This window comes from Galleria mellonella, unplaced genomic scaffold (genome assembly GCF_026898425.1).
Source record: "Galleria mellonella isolate WM207_F2 unplaced genomic scaffold, CSIRO_AGI_GalMel_v1 utg78, whole genome shotgun sequence".
NCBI lineage: Eukaryota > Metazoa > Arthropoda > Insecta > Lepidoptera > Pyralidae > Galleria > Galleria mellonella.
Window position 1 is genome coordinate 3,440,103 of NW_026442151.1, and position 25,575 is coordinate 3,465,677.

General features: G+C 32.8%; 1 protein-coding gene across 3 annotated transcripts; it reads left to right on the forward strand.

Annotated features, from left to right (window-relative positions):
• Positions 1-4,250: 4,250 nt before the first annotated feature.
• Positions 4,251-25,575, forward strand: LOC113517522 (receptor-type tyrosine-protein phosphatase N2). 3 transcript variants are annotated; one of them, XM_026902211.3, is made up of 23 exons: positions 4,251-4,802; positions 12,205-12,294; positions 13,325-13,378; positions 13,755-13,818; positions 14,027-14,161; positions 14,893-14,989; positions 15,076-15,208; positions 15,292-15,810; positions 16,540-16,680; positions 16,875-17,108; positions 17,764-17,866; positions 18,001-18,090; positions 18,160-18,239; positions 18,324-18,391; positions 18,781-18,999; positions 19,099-19,250; positions 19,492-19,546; positions 19,816-20,037; positions 20,532-20,729; positions 20,947-21,113; positions 22,219-22,272; positions 22,769-22,946; positions 23,568-25,575. In XM_026902211.3, the coding sequence occupies exons 1-23, from the start codon at positions 4,622-4,624 to the stop codon at positions 23,679-23,681; spliced, it is 3,348 nt and encodes a 1,115-aa protein (XP_026758012.2). In that variant the 5' UTR covers positions 4,251-4,621; the 3' UTR covers positions 23,682-25,575. The 3 variants fall into 3 exon arrangements, with proteins under 3 accessions (XP_026758012.2, XP_026758013.2, XP_026758015.2); XM_026902212.3 differs by having other exon boundaries at positions 4,252-4,802; positions 16,956-17,108; XM_026902214.3 differs by lacking the exon at positions 16,875-17,108 and having other exon boundaries at positions 4,253-4,802.

Here is a 25,575-nt window from a genome sequence, read left to right on the forward strand (position 1 = left end):
ATAACTTCTATATTTATTTTGTTTTACAATTTCTGCATCCTTTTAATGCGTAAATACTCATTTTATTTATTAAAAAATACGTCACGATACGATACATTGTATACATAAGTATAATTAACACTGATAAAAAAAAGAATCAACTAATTTGATAAAAAGTTAACCCGTTTTTGAGACGCGATGGTCTATTTATATAATCTAAGACAAATACATACACATATCAAGTCGTGTATAGTTGGCATCTAAGTATTTTTAGTGAAAGTAAAATATGGTATGACTAAATTAATTATGCTTTGAAGTTTGGCCGTTTCGCTAAATGAAACGACTCTGGTAGAATTTGATGTGATTCACTTCTTAGTATCTGTGTCTTTATTATTATCAAACGAAACCTGTTATGTTTCAATTTAAAAGCAGTACAATTTTTGACAAGGGACCCCCTGAAGTTTGTCAAAGAATTCTGTGATGTCCGAAGCCCTTAAATGCGGCAGTTATAACTCCATCAGTTAAGTGGGGAAAGGGATTGTTAGTAATGGAGAGTAAAAATCCCATTGCTAGCAATATACTCAACCAAGTCGACCTCGTGGTTCCCCCTGGAAACTATCATGGTTAATTCCTGTTGAATTCATCATGATGGGCTAACTGGCCTGTTTTCATTCTCATCGATCACCCTTTACTGGTGCCCCGCCAGCGTATCCCGTTAGCGCAGGCGGGGTTACCATTCCATTTTCATCTACCAAAAAAAAAAACTCCATCAGTTGACTACATTGAGTACATTTACTGATCCAATTATGTCTAAATATATATTATTTATAAAGCAAACCTATATATTATGCGTAATTTCATGTCTGAATAGGTATATTGTCAATAAAAAAAATCTATAAACCCTACATACATAATGCCTAGTGATATAACCCTATTTACATATTGTTGACTGTCTCGTAGGTTGGATAATTTAGATGCGAGACGAAATCCATTATAAATACGTGCAGATATTTAGGTATTCATCTTTAAATCTATTACCTATACATGGTGTTTAAAATGTATAAGTATCTGCAACATAAGTGATAAAAACAATATTCTTATCATAGTAAGCTTTTTTGTGTGGATATCGATGGTTTACGGACGGTTTTTAATCTTAGATTAATTTATCATTTATTACGTAGGAGCATAGGTGTTATTAGGTAGTATCTATATTATATGGGTTAAATTAATAAAAACAATGAAGTACCTGGGGGAAGGGTTTGTTAGTAATGAGTTCTAACAGCTCCATTGCTAGCAATATACCCTATCAGGTCGACCTCCACGCGGTTCCTCCTGGTGGTTAATTCTAGTCAAATTCTTCACGATTGGCCGATTGAACTGCCTTCATTTATCACTAGGGTCCCACCAGCGTGTACCGAAAGCTTAGGCGGAGTTACCATTATAAACGAGTTAATTATTATAGTTTTTACTTGCGACTTCATCAGCGTGGCCGAATTATATTGATTGTTCAGAATAAAAACTAGACATTTTATATTTTTTTTTTCCTCAACCCAAAAGTTGTCTGGAAAAGATTACTTTAACTCTATAAGCTTAATATATACATATATTTGTATTATTTATAAGTGGTACAATAAATAGATAATAAATAAATATATAATAATGATTGGCGGATCCATTACGATGACAAATTGCAAGATATAAACTCACTTTCAGATTTATAATATTAATAAAGATTAATTGGATTGTTTGTAATGGGCTCTAATTTCCCCATCGCTAACTATATAATTTTTGAAATCGACATGCCTACGTGGTTCTTCCTGGAAACCATCATGATTAATTCTTGTTGAATTTGCCACGCTGGCCCATATGATCTCAGAATCGGCCCCACTATCGTAGGTCCTTACTTATACCTATTAAATTTTTAACATAATTTTCTATGTACCTACTTACATAAGCAGTCATAAAGAAACAAACTACCCTCACATTACTTCATTCATTTTTGTACTGTCTATTTTGATGTAAAAAACTAACATTGCTGGGTGGCTATTGTCATTTATTTATTTCACAGAATAACTAGTGTACTTTCTTTATTTTTCTGGTCTGATCTTGAGTTTTAAAAAATACGTTGTGTGAACTGCAAAATCTGCTATATGTATCGAATCAGAATGAATAAATAAATTATTATTAAATTATATATTTAATTAAATTGAGAAGATTATATATATTTTTAAATTGGAAAATAGAGAAAATGTGTAAATACTCATTATTTTGATTAATTATGTCTTTTAGAATGTGTAGATGAAAACGCCTATAGGTAATATTGACTCCATCATGTAAGGATTAAGGACATAAATTTACTGTAAGCCCTAATATCATAGCATTGCCATTTCAAAAGGATAATTGAGTTTTCACCCACTCCTTTTATAAAACGAGTAGTTTCCTGTGGAGGAGTAAAAGTATTATTCCTTTACAGGTTCGTTCATTTTGTAATGTCATGCTGTATTCAGCAAAATAAAATTAACAATACAAGGTCTCTTCAGGGTCACCGACCCTTACGTCGGCACAGAGGAAATAGGTGTTGTTAAAAATGGGAACACTAGCTCCCATTGCTAGGTATATCCCCACCTGGAAACTATCGTGATTAATTCCTATTGTATGCCAAATGATTTTATTATCATTGTTTCATCCTCTACTGGTGCCTCGCTATTATATTCCGTTAATATAGACGTGTACACCGGGTTATATCCACTAAAAAAGAAGCGTCAGTACAGAAGATGGCGATAAATTATAGTAGGAGAGGAAGGGATTATTAGTAATGTGGACTACCTGTACCATTACTAGCAATATAACCTGTCAAGTCGACTTCTACGTGATCCCCGTGCTGAATTTCAGGTGCATTCCAGGTGTATACATAACGATGGGCTATCTGACCCGCCTTTTCATTATCACCTATCATCACTCACTGGTGCCTCGACAGCGCGGGCGGGATTACCATTCTATTATCACCCATTAAAAAAAAAAACCCGCCTGCGCTATCGGTAAACACACTGGTGTTTTGGGCGAGGCACCAGTGGAAGATAATAGGTGAAAATGACTACAGGTCTGTTGGCCTACGATGATGAATTAGACAAGAATTAACCATAACAATTCCAGGAGGAACCGCGTGGAGGTTGACCTGACAAGGTATGAGTATATTGATAGCAATGGGGACTAAACTCCCCATTAATAAAAATCCCTTTCCCCTCGCAGGCGGGGTTACCATTGCATTGTCATCCATAACATATTATGGAATTTGTCTAGAAAGTTCACCTACATCTTCGTTTCAGGTTAAAATCAAAATTAAATTATTAATTTTAATACTCTGTTCTAAACAATACATAACAAATTGTGAACAGAAATATTAAATTATATAGTAAACATCGTTAACAATTTAAATTAATTTAATGGAACGATCGTAGAGTCGCTAATTCTCTCGGAATAATAGGGGTGGGTGTTGAGTATAAGGTCATTACATCGCCCACAATTGAATAAATATTTACAGTTAGAGGTCCGTACGGGACCTTAAATAATAATTGCAATGTTCCATTCTATTCACGATTGCATAATGTATGTGATAAGATAGATTCCCATTGTACAGTGACAGATATGTAGATTTGCTTATATGAAATCTTATGTTCGATTGTTAGTTAAGCCTTTGTCTTCATCTCGTGCAAAATGATATAAAAAAAAGTTACGTTTTGATTATGTTTCCTGAGTTTACGATATTTATGCCCTGTCTTTATTATTATACCTTTGTTTATAATTTTGCATCCTGTAAAATAAACACTTTGGTTACGTTATGTACATATATATTTACATGTTGTACTTTTACATTATGGAATAGCGGGTATATTGACGGTTTTTCTATTGAAAAGTGTTAAATGAAGAACACCATGGGCATTACTTAAAAACTTAAAGACTACCATGCCTTATTCTCTAGCTCTAACACAAATTCGTTCTCGGAGAATTATTGGTTATTCGTTTATAAAATTCAGCGCCTTTACAGAGTTTGTAATAACGATTAATATACACGTAGGTAAGTTCTATACTAACCTACCTACATAATTTTTAAACGCCTAAAATATTCATGATCGCTTTTGCTAGAATAGGTATTTTCTAAAGATCTCCAAGGTTAAACCCCATGAAAAATTCGTTTAAGTTCTATAGAGCTCCATATTTTAACGAGTTGACATCGGGCCGACTCGTACGTGTTATCGTAACACGTCATTAGCATTCAGGGTTCGCGATAACTTGGAGCGTGGGCGACAATACGGACGCCACTTTTCTTTATTTGTCCCCGTACCTAATGTAATATACCATGTACTTCGCATATAACACATGCCCTCTCGACCATCTTAATGGAAATAATATAACATAAAGTATATGTATGTATGTATGTATTAATAAATATAAATGGTGAAAACATTAGTGTTTTGTGAACATGCTATATCGTTTATCAGTTATAACTTTGGTGTTCGAATGAAGTGCTTCAAGTGTGGAAGCTTCAAGAGCCGAGTGCTAATATCGCGTTATCTAATGATGATTGGTGTCTAACATCAGATCGGTATGTCGTTATGTAGGCGGCGGTAGTGGCTACACGTGAATGGATGGGCAATGGATCGATAGAGCGGAGTGCGCAGGCCCGCTTCCAAGTTTCACAGCTGGTAGCTTCTTTCGCGTCCGCCAACAAAACGCCTCAACCTGTGTCTCAGTGCCTATTGTGAGGGACCTAAGTGCTCAGCATTGTCACGGATATGCTCAGAAATTAACGGCAGCTATAAACGGTGCGTACAGCTATTACTGTAGAGATAATGAAACAGTGTAACTGTTAGGATATCTTGACCGTTCGCCATGTCGCGTCTATTGCCGTGAAACCTGTTACACGGCACGTAATAACAATTTCATTATTTTTGCATTCATGTTTGATTTGTTTATAAACTAAATATTAGCTGTGTACATAATAATTTTAGCTATCTTGACGAGATATATTCCATTGTAAGGCTTATGTGTACCTACATTCTAGATAACCGGTGCTTACTCTAATATGTTTTCATGTTATTCCGTAGAGCGTAACTAAATCAATTTGTGATTAATTGTCAAACCTATTACATTTCTATGGATTCCTTGACCTCTTATTTTGAACTCGCCACTGCGGGTTCAATACATACAGCAATAAACGAAATAGCCTTAGGAAAATTGAAAACGGCAAGTTGCGTGGGACGAAGCAAAGGGCATGGGTGCCTACGTCAGAGGAGACTATATAACTAGTAGCCAATATAGCTGTATAGAGAAATGATTGTTAATAAGTGAAATCTTTATTGTATCGATCGAATAAAAATAACTGAAACTTCTAAGGAACATTTGTCATAATTAAAGAAAATTGATTGGAACTGGTACATAAATTTTCACCATTTATTGCCGACTGTTGAAGTTTGCTTATCATAAGGAACGGTTCCCTGCAACAAATTTAGGGTTGTCTCTTCATTTAGCGGAAGGTCGTCCGACACTACATTGGCATATACGAGATTGACGTTGGTTGGTCATTAGAAATTACATATTTGCGCAATTTAGTTAAATTAATTAGTTTATTAATAATGATACAAAGTAAACTATAAAAAAATCAAATATGACATGGAGAAATGTATGGTCACGCGCGGACATGCTTGATTGGAGACGGTGTTTTTATAATTTAATTAGAATTAAGATAATGACATCAACATCAACACAATACAACACTGTTACTGGCTGCATTAGGCGAATTTCTTTTATTTATTTAATTAGATAGATATTACTTAAAAACAGGTCATTAGTATAATAATTACAGTAGATACGTCACTCGCTTCGTTAGCCATATATTGCTAAATTATAGGTACCTTTAATATAAAAATTTAAAATTATTAACTAAATAGTAATACCTAAAACTGTCACACAATCATAATAAAAAACTCGTCCTCAAGCTAGCTGTGTTATGAGAGTCCAGGCAGCGAATATTTAGGGGCACCCAAAACACTCAGACCCAAATCAATTCTGAAAAGTTTATTTGTTTATTTATGTATTAATGTTATATTATTATTTATGTACTTTTATTATTTACATATGTAGGTGGATACAGTTATTTTTATTGTATTATATATTCATTTTTACTTGGTTTATTGAGTTTATCTTTAACTATACAGTTATTACCCTTATCTCCTTATACCTCTACAGTTTTCTTTCAGCTTCTCAAAAGTTGACTGTAAAAGATCCCTTTGTGGGATAAGTCCGCCATTGTATATTAAATCTTTTTATGTGTACAGTAAGAATTATGTACAATAAAGATTTTACAATACAATACAATCTAAATTGATTAGACTGATAATCAAAAACTTGATTCACACAAAGAAACATAACTACCACTGCTCTACGGAGGTCAACTTGGAAACCGTGAATGACGACTAACCTGATGAAAAGTAATTACTGTCACGACTAACGTCTGAACAATCCCCAGAACATTTTTATACGACATCGAATTAGAGATAGGCTGATGTTGGAAGTATAGACTTAGTAGAAACGGAGATTAATTATATTGCTAAAATAATAAGATGTATTCAATCAGGTTAATCTGCTTAGGGTTTTCACTAGAAACTATTATGGTAGGTTCGGTACATTGGGCCAAATGACCTGACGTCATGCTCAACTGTGATCATTCACTAGTACCTTACCAGTGTATAGCAATAGCCTAGGACGAGTTACCGTTCCATTTTCATTTTTGATACGTTAAAATAACGAAATGACTTGTTGAAGCCCACGTGATGAAAGCAATAACCATCGCCTATATAAAAATCGCCATATTAGCCGTTAGGTAAACTGTAAATCATTAGATTTAAGACCTAAAAATAGTTTTAGTTTATATACGTAGGTTACTTATACTGCTACAGTGTCGTTCGAAAGTAACTTTTGAACTTTGAATAAGTTTTTAATATCTTACTAATAGGTATAATGAAAATATTGATATAATCTTTATTTATAATATTAAAATAAGTTTGTTAGCTAATTTGCTCATTTGTTTTTTACTCTTGACGCCTTAGCAGCTTTTGTAATCGCTATGAAATTAGTGGTTCAAGATTTATCTATTTTAATATTATAAAGAGGAAAGATTTGACTGTTTGTTTTTAATGGATATACTCAAAAACTACTCAACCGAATTTAAAAATTCTTTCACCTATAGAAAACTACATTATCAGCGCATAGGCTATATATTATATTATTTTTGCGAATTATATTTATCCATGCGAATCTGGGCCATCGCTAGTAGTTTATAAAATTGAATTCATCGTTTATTATAAATTATATTGAATCTTTATATTTTCAGTAATTTATATTATTATCTATCAAAGAATAATGCATAATAAAGTATGTTTGGCATATGTTATTGATTTATTTTGAGCACGCGTTTTCGAAAATGTATTCGCCTGTATACGTAATATCACGTACAGAATAATATTACAGTAATATATGTATGTAAACAAACACGCGTTACGGATGGAAATTACCTATTAATTAACAGGTTAATTTGCACAAGTCATACTTGGTGTTCCTAATTACATGACTGTTGATACTAAGGAGATGGGATTGTTAGTAATGGAAATTAGTGATACTACTGCTAGGAACGTACTTGCACATAACAGTATTACAACATACTCGTACGATTGACGTCTGTCAGTTCGACCTCTATTTGGTTCATCGTGTATCTTTCAATATTTCAAATAATTTTGATTTTCTCATTAACAGCTGAACGCGCCATGTTAGAATGGAAAGCTCATAATTGTTTGTCCTTTATCGACCCACGTCACTTATAGAGAAAATGTTCAATTTAAAAAATTTGAAGCCTCCCATACTAACACGCCACATTCAGCTGTTTTTGAATTAATAAGGAAAACTGAATTTATATTAACTGCGATTGCCAACTCGCCTGCCAAACATGGCAACTACTGGCAAATCCCCCCAATATGAGGAGGCCTATGTTCAGCAATTACAGTTAACGACTGATATACTGATACATACTGCTGTTACACGTAAAACTAATAGTGGATGAAGAAATATGCCACTCATGTTTATTTGTACTTAACTCATAGATATTGAATAAAATGTGCTTTATTTGTCTAAAACTAAGTGGCTCGTTCGACCCACGCTCATGTTCGCCTTTCGCTTAGTATTTACCCGACGGTTTACTTTATTTCTTATTCGAAAATAAATATAAGTTTATTTTCCTGTCGGTATCTAATTTTATCAAAACTCTCAATCGATTGACATAATGTTATTTCTAATCGGACATGAGGCTTCATTAATGTAGGTATTTCAGTTTGTACTGTTTTTGTACAACAAAATTCATCTCATTACAGAAACTCGACTGATAGCGTCCAAATTAGAACGATCCAGTAATTGTTGTTGTACATAATTTATATTAGACATATAAAAAGATTTAATATACAATGGCGGACTTATATTATAGAGGGATCTCTTAGTCAACCTTTGAGAAAATAAATAAATAAATATAAGAATATACTCGTAATTGAACTATATTTCTTTTATGGGTGATAATGAAATGGTAACCCTGTCTGCGCTGTCGGTATACGCTGGTGGGGCACCAGTGAGGAATGATAGGTGAGGATAAAGCAAGTCACTTTGCCGCTCATGATGAATTTATAAAAAATTAACCACGATAGTTTTCAGGGGGAATCACGTGGAGGTCGACCTGTTACGATATATTGCCTGCAATGGAGCCGGTAGTCTGCATTTCTAACCGGGATGGTTTCCGTGTGATTGAATTGTATTGAGAAAATTTAATATGTTTTAAACCGCGAAAAAAATCGATTTTTAAGACGCTTGGACTGAGATTTTTTTTTTTATCTAAAAGGATATACTTGATTGGTCTCAAAGACTTTTTTTCAAAATCGGTCCAGCAGTTTAGTTTTTAAATCAAAATAACTGGAATTCTTAAGTAAAAATATTTGATTTTGCTACGATTGATATCGGTTTCTTCTTGTGGGTCACAATCTTAAATTATACATATTGTAATAATGTATAAGAGAATAAATTACGAAACTCTCAAGCTCTGTTAGTTGATAAATATTATTTCATTTCAGGCAATAAGTGGTTTATTTCTATAATAAATTAAAATTATTTGGCAATTTTACAACTACATATTCAAGTAATAAAACCATTTCTTTTTAAATGTACTATTTAGACTTCCTTAGTAATCGAAATAGTAATTAATTACTATTTTATAATGATGGTGCTGCGCAAATGATTAATTAATTCATTTATATTCAAATAGACTTTCATAATATCACTGCATTTAGAAATTTTCTGGTAAACATTGCATCGCAATGATAGGGTCCGTCTCTCTAGCTCCTTATCTAAAATATATGTATATCGCATAGGTTATCGGAAATATAGTGACCTACGTATTTATAATCCGCCGCAAATATTTCCTTAAGTAAATAAACGTGTCTAGGGAAGAATAATAGACCCCTATCTATCTTTTATATAGATAAATAAAATCTTTTTTTGCATCAGGAGATACAAATAAATTGTGAAAATGGTAACAAAAACAGTTTTACCATATGAGCGATATGCTTAATGTACATATATCACAGTGATACAAAAAGGCAATATTTCAAAGAGTCGTCTGATTTTACTGTCTGAAAGACTTCTCAAAGACACGCGACGATACTGCTATGTCTGACATATTTCGATGTATACATTAACATTTACCAATGAAACTGAAGATAAAATATACTTTATTTAATAATAATGAAATCATTAACTTTAAAATACGAATTTTCTTGGCATTACATTATATGTATTTTAACACATGTCCAGTCTAACACCATTTTTTAGTGAATGATAATGGAATGGAATATTCGTGGGGCACGAATGAGGAATGATTGGTGAGGATAAAAAGGCAGATCAGTTAGCCCATTGTGAATTTAACGATAAATTAGCCATGGTTTCCAGGGGGAACCGCGTGGTCGACTTGATAGTGTATATTGATAGCAATGGGGACCAATCTCCTCATTACTAACAAACCATCCTCTCCTAGTCTAACGCCATTAACTTACATTAGAATCTCATTGTTAATACGTTTTCAGTCCATTAACTTCCTTAACCTTGTATTGGAGACGGTTTGTAACCAGTCAAACTTCAATGAATACTTCTTCATTTACACATGAAGTTGGTGACGTCTACTTTACTAATGTTTTGCACAACAAAAAGGAATTGACAGTGCAATGGAATACTCTGATAATATATACGTAAAAGTGTATTAGTGGGAAACACTATTAAATATTAACGTTTTGTGTAAATACATGCGTAGGATATAAAATAAAGAGAAAATGCCACTTACGCTTCTTCTGTTGTTGGCAAATTGCCACGTAAGAGCACTCTAAGAACCCTTAGAGAAACATTGCGTTTATTAAATAGTTATTTTAGCTACATATATGTATATCTAAACAATATACCGTATTTAGTGTTACTGGATATCGAGTTACTTTTCCGTATACGTATTACTTAATTTAGTAGATTGACGTTAAGCCTTCAATGTATCTACTCGTGCAAAATCTTTTGAATATGATATTATTATCTTGTGAAATAAGAGATAGATAGAAAAAAAAATATAATATGCCTTTTTGAGATCTATTTAATAATTGAAATTTAAATATTACTTATATTATAAATGTAAAAGTGAGTTTGTTTATTTGTTATCTTATAGTGCCATAACGGTTTAAAAATTACTATAAAATTTCGTAAAACGTACCTACTATATGGAATTAAGAAGAACATTAACTACTTTTTATCCTAGTTCGTAAATATACCCCGGTCACGCGGACGAAGTTACGGGTAAAAGTTAGTATAACATATAGAAGATAATTATTATCGATATCAGCATTACTCAAGTAATAAATTCGGGGATTTGCGATTAGTATTATGAACATGCTCATGAATAAAGGCTTCTATTAGATCACGAATATTTTTTTTTAATCGATGATAATGAAATGGTAACCTCGCCTGCGCTAACGGTATACGCTGGCCCCAGTGAGGTATGATAGGTGAGAATGGAAAGGCAGGTCAGTTAACCCATCGTAATGAATACACTGGAATCAGTACCCCCCCCCTGACAGGAATATTATTACAATAAAGGAATATTATTACAATAAAGTTATATAACTATCACAATATATTGCTACGTAACAAGACCACCGAGATATCTATAGGTTACATATTTATTAAAATGTAATATTTGTAAAAACTTATGGAATAATAACACAGTCAGTCTATAGTGCATTTTGCTATTTGATAAAACCGAATCGTGCCACCAATAATAGTCATAAAAACTATATCAATATTGATTCAACCGCTGTTTCCCCTACCTAACGTAGGGGAACAGCGGTCAGTCAGGTAAAATTAAGTCCCTGATAACCAGTGCTATAGTGACGCGGGATATTTTATGTTACGATTGAAATGCAATTCTCGGACTAGGCAAGGATTTTAATGTCTTAGTGTCGTGAAGTTGTAAGTTACAAATAAAACTATATAACTATATACCAAATAGCTCACATCAACCATCATAGATATCATAAATAATTTATCTTCATTCTATGTTTTTTCGTGTACTTCACAACCTAATTGCCACACTGTATCTACATTAGAGTACGTGCATATCAGATAATATCTAATATTATATAAAGCCACATAATCGTTTTTATACTTATTTTTTTTTTTATTAATTTTATATGGTTAATAATATTTGCACGTCTTTTACTGATTTAATCGGAATAACAAACTGCTGAAATAAAAAGATAACCAAATTCTATTTAAGCTAAATTATTATTATTAAATAAGTTATTCCGATAATTATTGTCATTATATTTCGACTTATAGTCTCAATAAACGTAGTGATTACCTATATACCCATTATAATTAGAATAATTTCTAACAAAAATATTGAACCTCCTTGATAATTTTTGTAGTGAGAAAAAATAGCACAAAAAGTTTATTCAATGAAAATATTTAGTTTTATTTAGGAATTTCTATGCCTAACAGAGAATTAAGAAACCATGCAAAAGTACTACAGGCTAGTAATAAAAATTTTACATTTTTCACTTTGATAGTTAAAACAAAAATTGAAATTATCTTTATTTACAGATGTGATGTGCCGCCTTTCTCGGCGGCAGGCTTTGTGGGCGCTGGCGCTGCTCTGCACGCTGGCGCCCTCGCACGCCGATGGGAACATAGGTAAGAGCCTAGAAAAGAACATAGATCGATACTCTTAATCGTTTCCTCCATAAGATTACAATAGTAAACTTATTATAAATACAAAAAAATACAAGAAAATATTAGACTAAGAAAACAATGGGCGGCCTGGCCTTATCGCTACGAGCGATCTCTTCCAGGCAACCGTTGGATGGAGAAGAGTATGTATAAACAGTTTGATTGAAGGCACGAAACTCTATTCGTTTTTTAAATATAAATAGAGATATGCATACCTACAATAATGTGAATATATATAAATATGGGTAATTAAGAAGTAAACGAATTCCTTAAAGAATGATACAATATGGGTACGGATATTATAAAACTGATAAAAGCTACTTAAATATATTTTTAGTAAATATATACATATTATACATAGACAATATCCAAAACTATATAAACATATTTAGCTCTACTTATAAATACAAATCTATTACACGGGGATCGAAACTGCGTTTGTTGGAAAGTCAAGCAATGTCTTAAACCAATACACCATCTTCGTTGTCTGAACATCATGTTATTGGGTCATTAACTGTAGTGAAAATGTATTCAGTAAATAAAAAAGGATTGAATAATTCTCTTTTACAAAAAAGACTGTTATTTATAACATTTTTCATAGCTCATTCGAAATAAAGACTCACGAAGCAGTAAAGCTCTCACTATTCCAGCGAAAATCTGTCTATTAAAAACAAATCTTCAGAAATGGATATTAAACAAACTAGAATTTAGGGCACCGAAATGGTTCCCAAACAACACAATAAGCGTTCACTTAAATAGCCCAGAATTCGTCTACGGCGCTCTCATTTTGTTATACAAAATACTTCTAAATTTAATTTCCCTTGATATTTACATTTTATTAGCATTTACTTGGATGAAACGTGGGTATATAGAAATGGATAATACACCCACTTACGAAAAATACATTAAAAATACATGTAATAGATATTATGTTTGTAATATATGCGTCTTAAGGGAATACAACTAAAATTAAAATCTTTTTTCTCCACACCAGGTTGCTTATTCAGCGCATCTTTATGTGTAGAGGGAGTTGAATGGTGCTACGATGGTAAGAAAATTCGTTTTTACATTACTTAGATAATATACATTTATTACCGATGAGGAAGACAGGTTCTTGAGTGGCGATACCGTACAAATAAATGCAGTATAGGATGACAGTCCCACTAGATGGTGTGATGATATAAAATGTATTGGTATGGCAGTCTATGAGAGAGGCCTATGTTCAGCAGTTCACTTTGAATTCTAATATGCTCATAGAAATGTTGACGTGTCGAGTATTTGGTTTAACATAATAGCAACATTCGACATAAGCCTATGCCTTATTAGGGTTTAGTCATTTTATGGTATTTATAAATTGTGCTGAATGAAACACTGAATACTCGTAAATCTGTCAAACTAATACTAAATTTTATTACTTCTTTTAGATTTTGCTTTCGGGAAGTGCATTCTTATTTACGACGAAGAACCAGAAGACGGCTCTCTCTACAAGTAAGTTACTAAGCATTTGTTGTATTTTGCACAATGGGCATATGACGAAGGAAGTGAAAATGTGAAATGAAATGGTAACCCCGCCTGTGCCATCAGTATACGCTGGCGGGGCACGAAATACTTTTTAAATCAATCGGTATTTTTTTTAAGTATGAGATTATCTGCTTCAAAATTGAAGAAGTTTTGATATTAATATGTTTATTCTTAGATACGATCTGAACTCGGAGCAACTACAATGGTTCGAGGGGGAGCTGCAGCGGCTGGCGGCGCGCGGCTACCGCTGGGAGCACGCCTATACCCAGTGTGTGCTCCAGGCCATGCTGTATACGCTGCGACAAGACATGTACTAGCAAATTTCATTATTTTATTGAATTTACCAGAGAGATACTATGTCATGTACTATATATGTTAAAGTCATCGGCATGGATAACTTGTCATTCATTTCTGCCATCAAACCGTAATTGCATGCCTGTATTTCGATTAGCAGGGTTGGATATGGCAGTGAAATTACAAGGTACCAAGGTATAACATCTTAGCTACCAGGAATGATAATGTATAAGGAGTAGCATGTACATCAAAGTATGATATCGTTCCTGTGTATAGTCAACGGTTATATGTCATTCCCAATTGATAAAAAAATAACTTATATGTTCCCTGTAAGCGTACGTATGTACTATGTAATTTCACAATGTTAGTTATATTATGAAATTACACGGTATGGAAACATAGCAACTTAATTATCTGGAATGGTAACACGCAAGGACTATTATGTGTGATGTATGGATATCAAAGTGTATTGTGCAACGTCTATGATGCTGTTCATATCAATAGCCAATGGTTACCATTTTGATTTCAAGTATGGTCAGTTCAAGTACATGACATAAAAAAAGATATTAAGTTTTATTTACCAATAAAAGGCAACATAAAATTAAAATTAGTGCGCTTTTACCAGCCGGCCTTAGTTTTTAAATATTATATTTTATATAACCTTCATTCTATAATTTATTATAAATTATTTTCTGTTATGTAATGTAATCTATGATTAAAATAATTTGAACTGCAAATTTTTTACAGGGATCCAGCTGAAGTTAACACAAAATTATGTGAACAGTTTGTAGACCCTAAACTAAACTCCGGTCAATTTGAAGAAGGAGACGATAATGTAGAAGAAGTAAGTAACAATTCAAATAAGGAATGTAATGTATATATCTGGTTATTGCTGGTATTAAATACTAAGTTTTATTATTTTCCTTCTAGATTGAACCTGATGAAACGGCTTTTGTTCGTTTCACACCGAATTCAGCGCTAACTGACTCAGACTTTGCAAATGAAATTTACAATCCACCATTTAATGATGATGATGAACTAACTCCTTATATAATCGCCAAAGGTAAATATAATATTGATATAATTTTTATTTATTTAATTTTATTAATTTAATGTGTCTATTAACAATTTTATTCTGCATCACAGACGATGATGACTTACCATCTACTGATGGTGAAACCCCGAGCGACAAATTACGAGACTTGATGATGATGAGTACTAATGAAGATTCACCAGTTATTCTCCCGTTCGAAGGATTTCGAGAACGTATTCAAGCCGAAAAGGCGAGAACTCGAGACCTTGATGATGTTCCAAATGTAGTCATTGACAAAGAAAAGAAATCTCTCCCTGAAGATACAGGAAAGCAACATGAACCTAATGCATATGCAGATGAAGAACGTTTAGGTGTACATTTTCGGAAGTACAAAACTAAACCTCCACCTTACACAGCTGAATATATAACAGAAAATAGATTTTCCCCTCTCGACGCAGAGGTTCGATCAAATGCGTTAGAAAAATACAAACAAAGCTTTGCAGAGAAAAATTTTCCATTTGAATACGAAAACAGTGATATTCCAGAACAAAGAATTTATATAGATGAAGATGGACTAGAAGAAATACCGTTCGATACAGGCAGTGGAGAATCGGATCCTTATCATTTAAAAGGTAATTTCCGTGTTTTTATTAAATTAAAATCTATATATATACTCGTAAAAGTCTTGTAAGCTACATTTACAATTTATTTTTCTAAAATTAGAACATTTACGTATACATAACACGTTTTGTAGATGTGCCTTGTATTCATTTTAAACGGGTAAGCTACACAAATAAATACATTGGTGATAATTATAAACAGAGTCTATTTAGCGACGGATACCACTCAACTAATGCTTCCAGCCATTTTGAAATTTTAATATCAATATACTTTTATTAAATTTTGATACTTTTAGCAGCTATCTGCTACATTCAATGCCTGACGGCGCGCAATCCAATTTGTTTTATAAATTGATAATTACAAAACTTAGAATAGATTTATACACTTGGTTGTATAACTGAATTTTTCAGAAATTACATACCCTTTTATATCTGCATGTAAAATAATTACACTTAATATGATAAAAAATAATAATTAAAAATATTTAAAAAATAAATAAATAACAATATTTTTAATGTATATAAAATTAAATAATTAATTATTAATATTATTAATTGAATCAAAAAGTAATATTGGTACAAATATTGATGTAAGTATCAGCTGATTAAAATATATCTCGATCTCCAAGGTCAATTAGTAAGAAATTGCCGGTGACCTCTTTTATTTATGTGAATAAAAGAGGTAGACCAAGAAATTAATAACTACTCGCTTCCCTATTTTTAAATTACTTTACATTACAGATCCAAATTCTTTGGACCCTAAACCATCAAAAAACATGGAATATTTAATGAACTATTGGCGAGAAATAGTCGATTCAAAACTAAAACCTCAAGGAGCTTTGTATGCAGAAGGAGGTCCATTGAAAGCTGATGATTTACAGGGTGAGTTAAAATAACACATGATAATAAAATTACATGGCAATAGTATTTTTTGCTTTACTCTTTTATTTGCATTGTAAGTACAACAGCAGCATTGTTTCACTCATTTATTCCAATGACCCAACATATCTATTTATCTTATTCTTCTCGGGTGACATTTCCCAAATTTTATTTCTTTGGAATTTTATTTTACTTAGGCCCTTTAACCATGAGAAGTTCAACCTTGAAGAGATTCTCACACCGGAGTGAAGGTGTTACAAATACGGACGATGTTTCAGGTGAAAATTCCAAATTTTATCCCGAAGAATTTCAAGATTTGCTTAATAACGAATGGGGCTTTAAACGTAGGGAAAGAGATGATGTTAAAAAGCCCGGGCCGCGTCTGGACGCAAAAACATTAAAGATTTTATACCACAATAAGTCAGTGACAGGTTAGTGTCACAGCGGCCTGAGATAGCTGTTTTTAGATTATCGATGTTCCCTCCAATAATTTTAAAATTATATGACGTTGCATCGGAAAAAGGAAACCTTTTTTCTAAAATTTAATTGCACTACCTATCATGTTTTTTTTATAGAACACCGCACTAAATGTTTCCTATATCGCGCACATTTTACTTTTTTAACATGAAAAGCATGAGGCTCGGCTCTTGTGGTCCTCCTCCTTACCTCTTTTATGTGAAATTTTATCCGTATAGTTAAAATTATAAATAGGTATAGAAGTAAATTTATAATTGGAATTTCCATCGTATTCACTGTTTTATTATTCTCACACTTTCATTTTTGTCACGAATTTGTTGTTTAGACCTAAGTGCATTAAAACTAGTTTTTAATTTCTCTTGAGAATAGTTATAATATTTAAAAATTTCGATATTTAAAGTTAATGAGCACCTAATTCATTAAAAAAAAAAAGTGGTAATACTCTACAGACCTTTTATTAGATATAAGTTTTATTAGAATTTGTGTGTGACAATAAATACTGACAAAAGTTGCGTTGAAATTATGCATGTGTCCAATCCTATACCTATTGATGTTACAGTTACGCAAAAATCAAGTATTCTTTTAATTACATACTTATATTTTTTTCAGCTCATGGATCTGATAATGCACAAAAACCAGGAAATAGTGGCGATCATGATCACAATGATTACGACTATGACCCATCTTACGCTTATGTGCTTTTTAAAAATAGGTAGGTTTAATAAAAATACAAATAGTAAAAAAATAAAAGAAAAAATAGATAATGTATTAATTAATAAACAATTAACTTGTAATTTTGATTCTAAGTCTTAATTCTATAATTATAAAAAATATTACCTTTTGCAGATTTCTTACTAACTGGGAAAAAGGCATCTCATTCATAGCACGACTTGAAGAGATGCTTGGTTTAGAAAAACATACTTTTACGAATCCTCGGTAAGTATCTAAGTATATAGGTAAAATTAATAGACTTTTGCAATCAACTGACTAAACGTATTATTCTAGGGTTGATCTTGGAGAGGTGACATTTAAAGTGGAAAAGAATAGCAAAGGATATAACGCAGAAGACGTTGCTCGCCGTGTCGGTAAGTCCTCACAGAATGCAATAATATCAACAATTCTTAATTCTTAAACTTAATAATAACCAAATAATTAATTTCTGTGCATAGATGACATTAAAGAAGAACTACGTCGTGAAACTGGTGCTCAAGTTCTTTCCACCGGCGTCGGAGACCGAGTGAGTTATATCAGTCATTTAATTTTTATTACACGATGAGTTCGCGCTTGATCATATCTGATACAAAGTAGCTCTTACTATTAAGCAAAATATAATATGAAACACGCTTACCCTAAAGATACGAGTAAACAGATTTTCACCATCTAGGTACTCTTATCACATTAATACCAATAGTATTAATTATGTGCAAGTAAATTTTGTTCCTCTAAGAAACAAAATTTCAGTTTGAATTAAAAAAAGATAATTAATATGAAAGTAACAAGGTAATAAATTACCATTCTAAAAAGAATTATCAAAACTAATTGAAGTAGTAAAGATACTGTAGTAAAAAAACAATTAAGTGAATTGAGAACCTTTTTCGAAAATTGTATAAAAACTTTCGATTCCAGAGCAAACGTCCCGTTATTCGGCACATGGAAACACCAGAAACTCTCTTCTTAGGCATCGACCTACCATTGTTATTAGCCCTCGTTGGAAGCCTATCTGTTCTCATTGTGGCGGCCATCGTATTCACTGTCATGCTGAAGTATGATTTTAAAGCTAAAAGAAAGATGCAGGGACTCTCCGGTGCAGCGGAAATAGATGCTGAAGCAACCAGGGATTATCAGGTAGTGATCTAAAAAATCTGTTCATGTTCTTATGTTCTTATCTATACATAATAAAATTACGATATTTATTGATATACGATATTTATCTTTTTTTATAAGGAACTCTGCCGCGCGCGCATGTCTGGCAAGTGGTCAGGACAACAGACCACCGCCGCTCCCCCGAACCCTACAGAGGTGCCGCAACGCATCACCTCATTGTCCCGTGAACCTGATGGAAACTCGCCCTCTACACGCTCCAGCACATCTTCCTGGTTACCATAATAATTATTTTTATTTCAAGTAAAACATTTTCGAAAGGATTTTATTAAGAATCGTAACGTAACGATTACATAAAATTATGTGATTTTTCTGTTTAATAATTTTACATAAGTTCCTAAGAGATAATTTCAAGACTTTTGCATAGACTACTATATTTTGCAATAAACGTTATGATGATAAATAAAAAAAACTCTTAAAAAAAGAAGTTGTGAAACTATGTTTTTTGGTTTGTAGGAGCGAAGAACCTGCCCTGACTAATATGGATATATCCACTGGACACATGGTTTTGGTAAGTAATATTCTAAAGTAATTAGAATCACGACATGTAATTAATTTCTTTTAATTAAATTTGCCTCTATAAATCTCATTCTATCTCTCTCTCTTATTTATCGTAAAATTTCAACTTATTGTCTAATCTATTGGCTCTATTAAAATTCGGACTTACCTTTATCCCCTAGTAAATTTTTCCGACAAACACTAAGCATAGATAATAGATAAGACAAACACTAAGATAGTTAATAAGTAAATATCGTGTGATTAAGCTTGTATCACCATCAGGCATACATGGAAGATCACCTGCGTAACAAAGACCGTCTTGAACAAGAGTGGCGGGCTCTATGTGCTTACGAAGCCGAACCATGTGCTACTACCGCCGCCTTGAAACCAGAGAACACGGGCAAGAACCGGTATGCGGATGTGCTGCCCTATGACCACTCCAGGGTGACCCTCAACACGTTGTCCAACCACCTCGGATCTGACTACATCAATGCCTCAACCATTGTGAGTTGCCTGAAAAACAAAATAACTTTAAATTTTAAATATAAAAAAAATTCTTCATGTTGATCTTATTTTATGCAGGGCGCATATTATATACATTCAAAATTATTATCATAATAACTCATTTACATGCCACTTTTAGATGCCTCTCCTCCTTCCATTCAAGAGGAAAATGTTCACCTATTGTTACCACGCCACATATTTTACAGTGCACTGGTAAAATGGCGTGTGTGCTCCGGCATACAATGGGCCACCGCTTCCTTTCCCGTGAGTGTCGTAAGAGGCGACTAAGAGAGGGCGAGGAATGAGCAGCAGCGTCCCTTTTAAAGATCCTCAAAGGCCTAATTGCAAAACTCCCCTTATGGAGAACTCGTATGTCCAGCAGTAGACAGTTAACGACTGAAATAATAATAATAATGATGTATCATGCTGAATATTTTAGTTGACTCTTAGAATATCCTATGTAATAATGTAATAAGTAATGTTATATTTGTTAGACGGACCACGACCCAAGGAACCCTGCATACATAGCAGCTGCGGGTCCGCTGGCGCACACCGCACCCGACTTCTGGCAGATGGTGTGGGAACAAGGTAGCGTGGTGATGGTGATGCTCACGCGTCTCACTGAAAACGGTCAACAGCTCTGCCATCGGTATTGGCCGGAGGAAGGCTCCGAACTCTATCACATATATGAGGTACGTGAATCGAAACATCCTTTGAAGTTTTTAAACTTACAAAATGCTAACTCTCTCCTTTAACGTATTTAATATTAACCACAACGGCAATTAACACCTCATTAGCAATTATAATTCTAAGCTTAAGTCTCGTTAAACATATTTATTTATTTTATACATAATATAATAATTGATATATTTTTATATAAATTGCTATATTTAATATGTTATAATGAAGGTACACTTGGTGAGCGAGCACATCTGGTGCGACGACTACCTGGTCCGCAGCTTCTACCTGAAGAACCAACGAACTGGCGAGACCCGCACCGTCACACAGTTCCACTTTTTGTCCTGGCCTGAGAACGGTGTACCTGCTTCTACAAAAGCTCTGCTGGAATTTAGGAGGTAATATTACCAGACAAGAAACAAGTGCCCAGTAGGGGGTAACAAGTAATAATCTTAAAAAAGTTGTTACCCCTATGTATAAACATATCTTTGTTCTTCTCTATATGCTTATCAAATAAGCATACGGTCCATCTAGTGGTACACGGGTCCTGTAGTTTAGACGTCTGCAACACCAGGGTGCATAGTAAACAAGCGCGATATCTTTTTTTTCAAGCCACTAAGGGAGTATTACCATGTGGTCTCGGCATAGAATGAGCTAACCCTCCCTTTCCTTAAAAGGTGAATAAAAGAACTGAATGGTCGAAGGATGGACGGTAGCGTCTCTCGTAAAACATCACCAAAACCTGCTAGGCTTTGCTTTGGTAACCACCAACCCGCCAGTCAAGCGCTGCAACTACTGACAAAACCCTCCTTCATGGGGAAGGTTTATGTTCAGCAGTGGATAGTGATAGTAGATGATAGATAGATGATGAAGATAATTATACCATTAAGTGAACTGTCAATGTATTAGTAAAAAAAAATATTTTTTTATGCAACTTAGAATGACAAACTGAACTTCAAAAATGCAATGTACATGAAAATAAACTCCATCGAATGCAAAAATACGTATCTCCATAGTTACCGGAATTGATTGTGATCAATTATTGCAGTGCCTTATGATCTGTGATGATCATGGTATGTATTCATAATCCTCGTTAAGTTCGTTAAGTTACTACTTTAAGCATATATGCTGCTTAAATATTTATAGAAAAAAAGTTATTTGCTAAATTATTATATTTTAATTAACAACTACCGGTTTAACTTACGTGTAATGTGATCGAGAAAAGCTCGACTAGTTTTGGAACCATCTGGAACCCTTAGTCCAGTGACACGAACGCGTGTCTAACTGCGCATCCCATATATAGCGCGAGCTGTAGTCATTCGCGACACCATCACAAGATAAAAAAGATGACATTCAAAGATCCTCCGATATTAGTTAAACTGGTAGTTATTTCATTAATATATAATGTGTACTTACGAAATTTTAAACAATAAAACTATATTTATACTATACCTATAAATATGAATCTACCAACTCAATACCCTCCGATATTGTTTTTTACAGGAAAGTGAATAAGTCGTACAGAGGAAGATCCTGTCCGATTGTGGTTCACTGCAGGTAATATTTTATTTTTAGCTTTATATACTCATATTTTATAGGTGATAACGGAATAGGCGTTAACGCTGATAACGTGTCTTTGGAGGATAAAGACGAGTCAGGTCATTTGGCCTATCATGACTAATTTACCAAGAATTAATCACGATGGTTTCCAGGAGAATCGCGTTAAGATCAACCTGACATGATAGGGTACTACTGATAGCAATGCAGTATCCGGCCATTTATTTACCTTCCTAATACTCCTCAAATATTGCGCCTAAATTGCGCCCAACAAGTACACTCTTGTATAGGCATTCCGTCACCCGTATCCAATAGCCAGGACGGGATGATACTGTACCGCAAACCTACTACAAAAAAAAACTACTGATAGCAACGAGACCGCTAGATCGCCTTGTTAATAAAAAAAATCTTTAAACCGAAACATTTGACGATTCATTGTTTCTACCAAATCCAAGAATCGACGGGCGTGACGTTGACCTACGTATGTTGATATTAGTGATGGCGCCGGTCGTTCTGGAACCTACTGCCTAATCGACATGGTCCTGAATCGTATGGCGAAAGGAGCAAAGGAGATCGACATCGCGGCCACCCTCGAGCACATCAGAGACCAGCGACCCCGCACCGTGGCCACCAAACAACAATTCGAATTCGTCCTAATGGCTGTAGCTGAAGAGGTAAAACCCACTTTATTGTATTCAGTATTACAGACAAAAATTCCGTTTTTTTTTTATGTTGGCGTTACTTATGTTATAAATTCGAGGATGTTTGACTAGTTTCGAACTCAATAAACACTTTTATTCAAAAGCACAGCTGTGTCATGAGCTGCACTGTGCGGTTAACAAAAAATTTGTTAGGAATACTCGAATTAAAAACATATGAAAAGCCAACACAAATAATTATAATATAGTATAACTTACAACTACTTTTCTAAAAAATAGAGAACTTTGGAAATTCTATGCAACGTAAAATTAAAATTGATAACGTTAAATATGGATATAAAAAAAATTAAGATTCAGTAAGTAACAATATTTATTAAAAACATTACAGACATTGGGGCTGAAATTATGCGAGATGAAAAGAAAATTATGAATATCTAATAGAAAATTATAATATAATATTACTTTTTCTTTACTTTGACAGCATATGATTATCATAATATCTTAATAATAAAAATATTTATCTTCACGCCAAGTCCATTACGAATATTCATTTTAAAAATTTATTTTCTTAGGGACTTGATGGCTTTATTGTGTTTGTAATATATTTAAATAATTATAATAATTCACTTTTCTCAGGTTCACGCTATTCTGAAAGCTCTACCAGCCCACTTGCAACAGCTCCAAGAAAAGAAGGACAAAGAAAAAGAAAAGGAAAAAGACGGCAACAACAAGGAAAAACCGAATAATTAAATTTGCACCGCTTGTACTAGCAAAAACAAATCAATTTGCATGAATTCTGATGACTTACGGATTCCTCGATGTCTGTGTAACTGCGTATCGGGTTGAGAATTTCGCTTTATTGTGTTAATATATTAAAGTAACACTTATTGAATATAGCTTACTTTAATTAAACATTAAGCGATTCTCAACCTTGACAATTTTATAAATGTTTTTATTTTAAATTTTAGCTATAAATGTATAACGTATTTATTTTCCACACGCAATATTTTATAGCGGTCTGTAAAGAATCGTATGAGACTGTGGGTATCGTATTATAGCGCACGTCAAATGTGTGAAATGTATTTCATGGACTATGTAAATTTTTACTATCTCTATGAATTTAAGAATAACTACATCGCATAGAAAGTTTACATTTGATTTGAGTACTATAACGATAAAAGTTATGTAGTTTTATAATACATGGTCTATAATATCACACTAGACAAAAATATACTATTAGCGCAGTCACGCTATTCATTCGTTGCATTAAATCAAAACATTTATTTTTCTACACAGCTTTTTAATGGTAGATTATTTAGAGATAATAAAGTCAACTGCAACCTGCGCCTTCTGTTTCTAAATTAAAAAAATATAAAATATCTTTTCGTAATTCTTTGAGACATTATATTACAACGTATATAAATCGATTTATTTATTTACAAAAATAAAATACACAAAACTACTGTAAATTTGCCTATTTTAAACTGAATATCTATAAGTAAATATAATTATATCACGGTCAATTTTCGAGGTGTCTAAATAATTTATGTTGCATTTTATTTAGGTATTACAAACTGAAATATTTCGTCCGTGTTAAAATTATATCTCTGGATAGGTACATTTGAGAAAAAGTTTTTTAAACAGTTGGTTTAAGCGTGTTAAAAAATTGTCGATAAATTTTAAATTTATAAAATATACTGCAGAGATGCAGGCAACATTTTACGAAATGAAATTTTTATGAAAAAAAAATTAAATTGTTAAAAACAAAATACAGAATATAAAAACCCATTTAAATATCTATTGAAAAATAAAAAAATATATATATTTATTTACGCTAAATATTTTTTCTTTTGCATAGATAGGTACTACTAAACGTTGTAAGAATATCTTTTGATGCATTTTATTTATTACGTATATTTATAGATCCCAAAATGTTAATGTAAGTTTAATTAATCGTATGTAACTTAGTCTATCTTGCGTTTATATATTACCTGTAAATGAGTAATTTCTAGATATTTAAATGAAATGTTACATTTATATATTAATGTGGTTATATCAACTGGCCTTTGTCTTTAAAAGCGATACGACCAAAGATAGCTACTTACTCATTACTATTTCGAAAAAAAAACGAACATATGCGTAGGTACCTATATATTTATTAGATTTGTTATCGTGCATAAAATGCGTAGGTATACCTATCTGTAAGTAAATGATCTAGTCAATACTATATTAGTTTTTACCTTTGATTTTTATCTTTTGTTAAGCGTGTACCTGCACAGGTAGCATCAACATGTATTTTATACATCAAACATTGTACGTACCTATCATCTAAAGGTGCATGAATTTCGTGCTTACCTACCTACTTCGTGTACCTTACATAAAAAATTTACATATGTCTTTACCCAGTCATATCCTGAGTAAACGGAATACCTGATAAATTAATAATCAGTATAAATAGAACGAAACAAATATTTACATAAACTAGTAAAAAACAATAGACTTACATAATGAATATTGAAATTTGTATAAGATTATATTTATTGCATATTAAGGGAAAATGTAAAAAAAAAAATTAATTACCCAGGAAATTATGAATGTAGTTTAGAATTAAGAGAAATATATTTAACCGTATTTCTGTATGAAA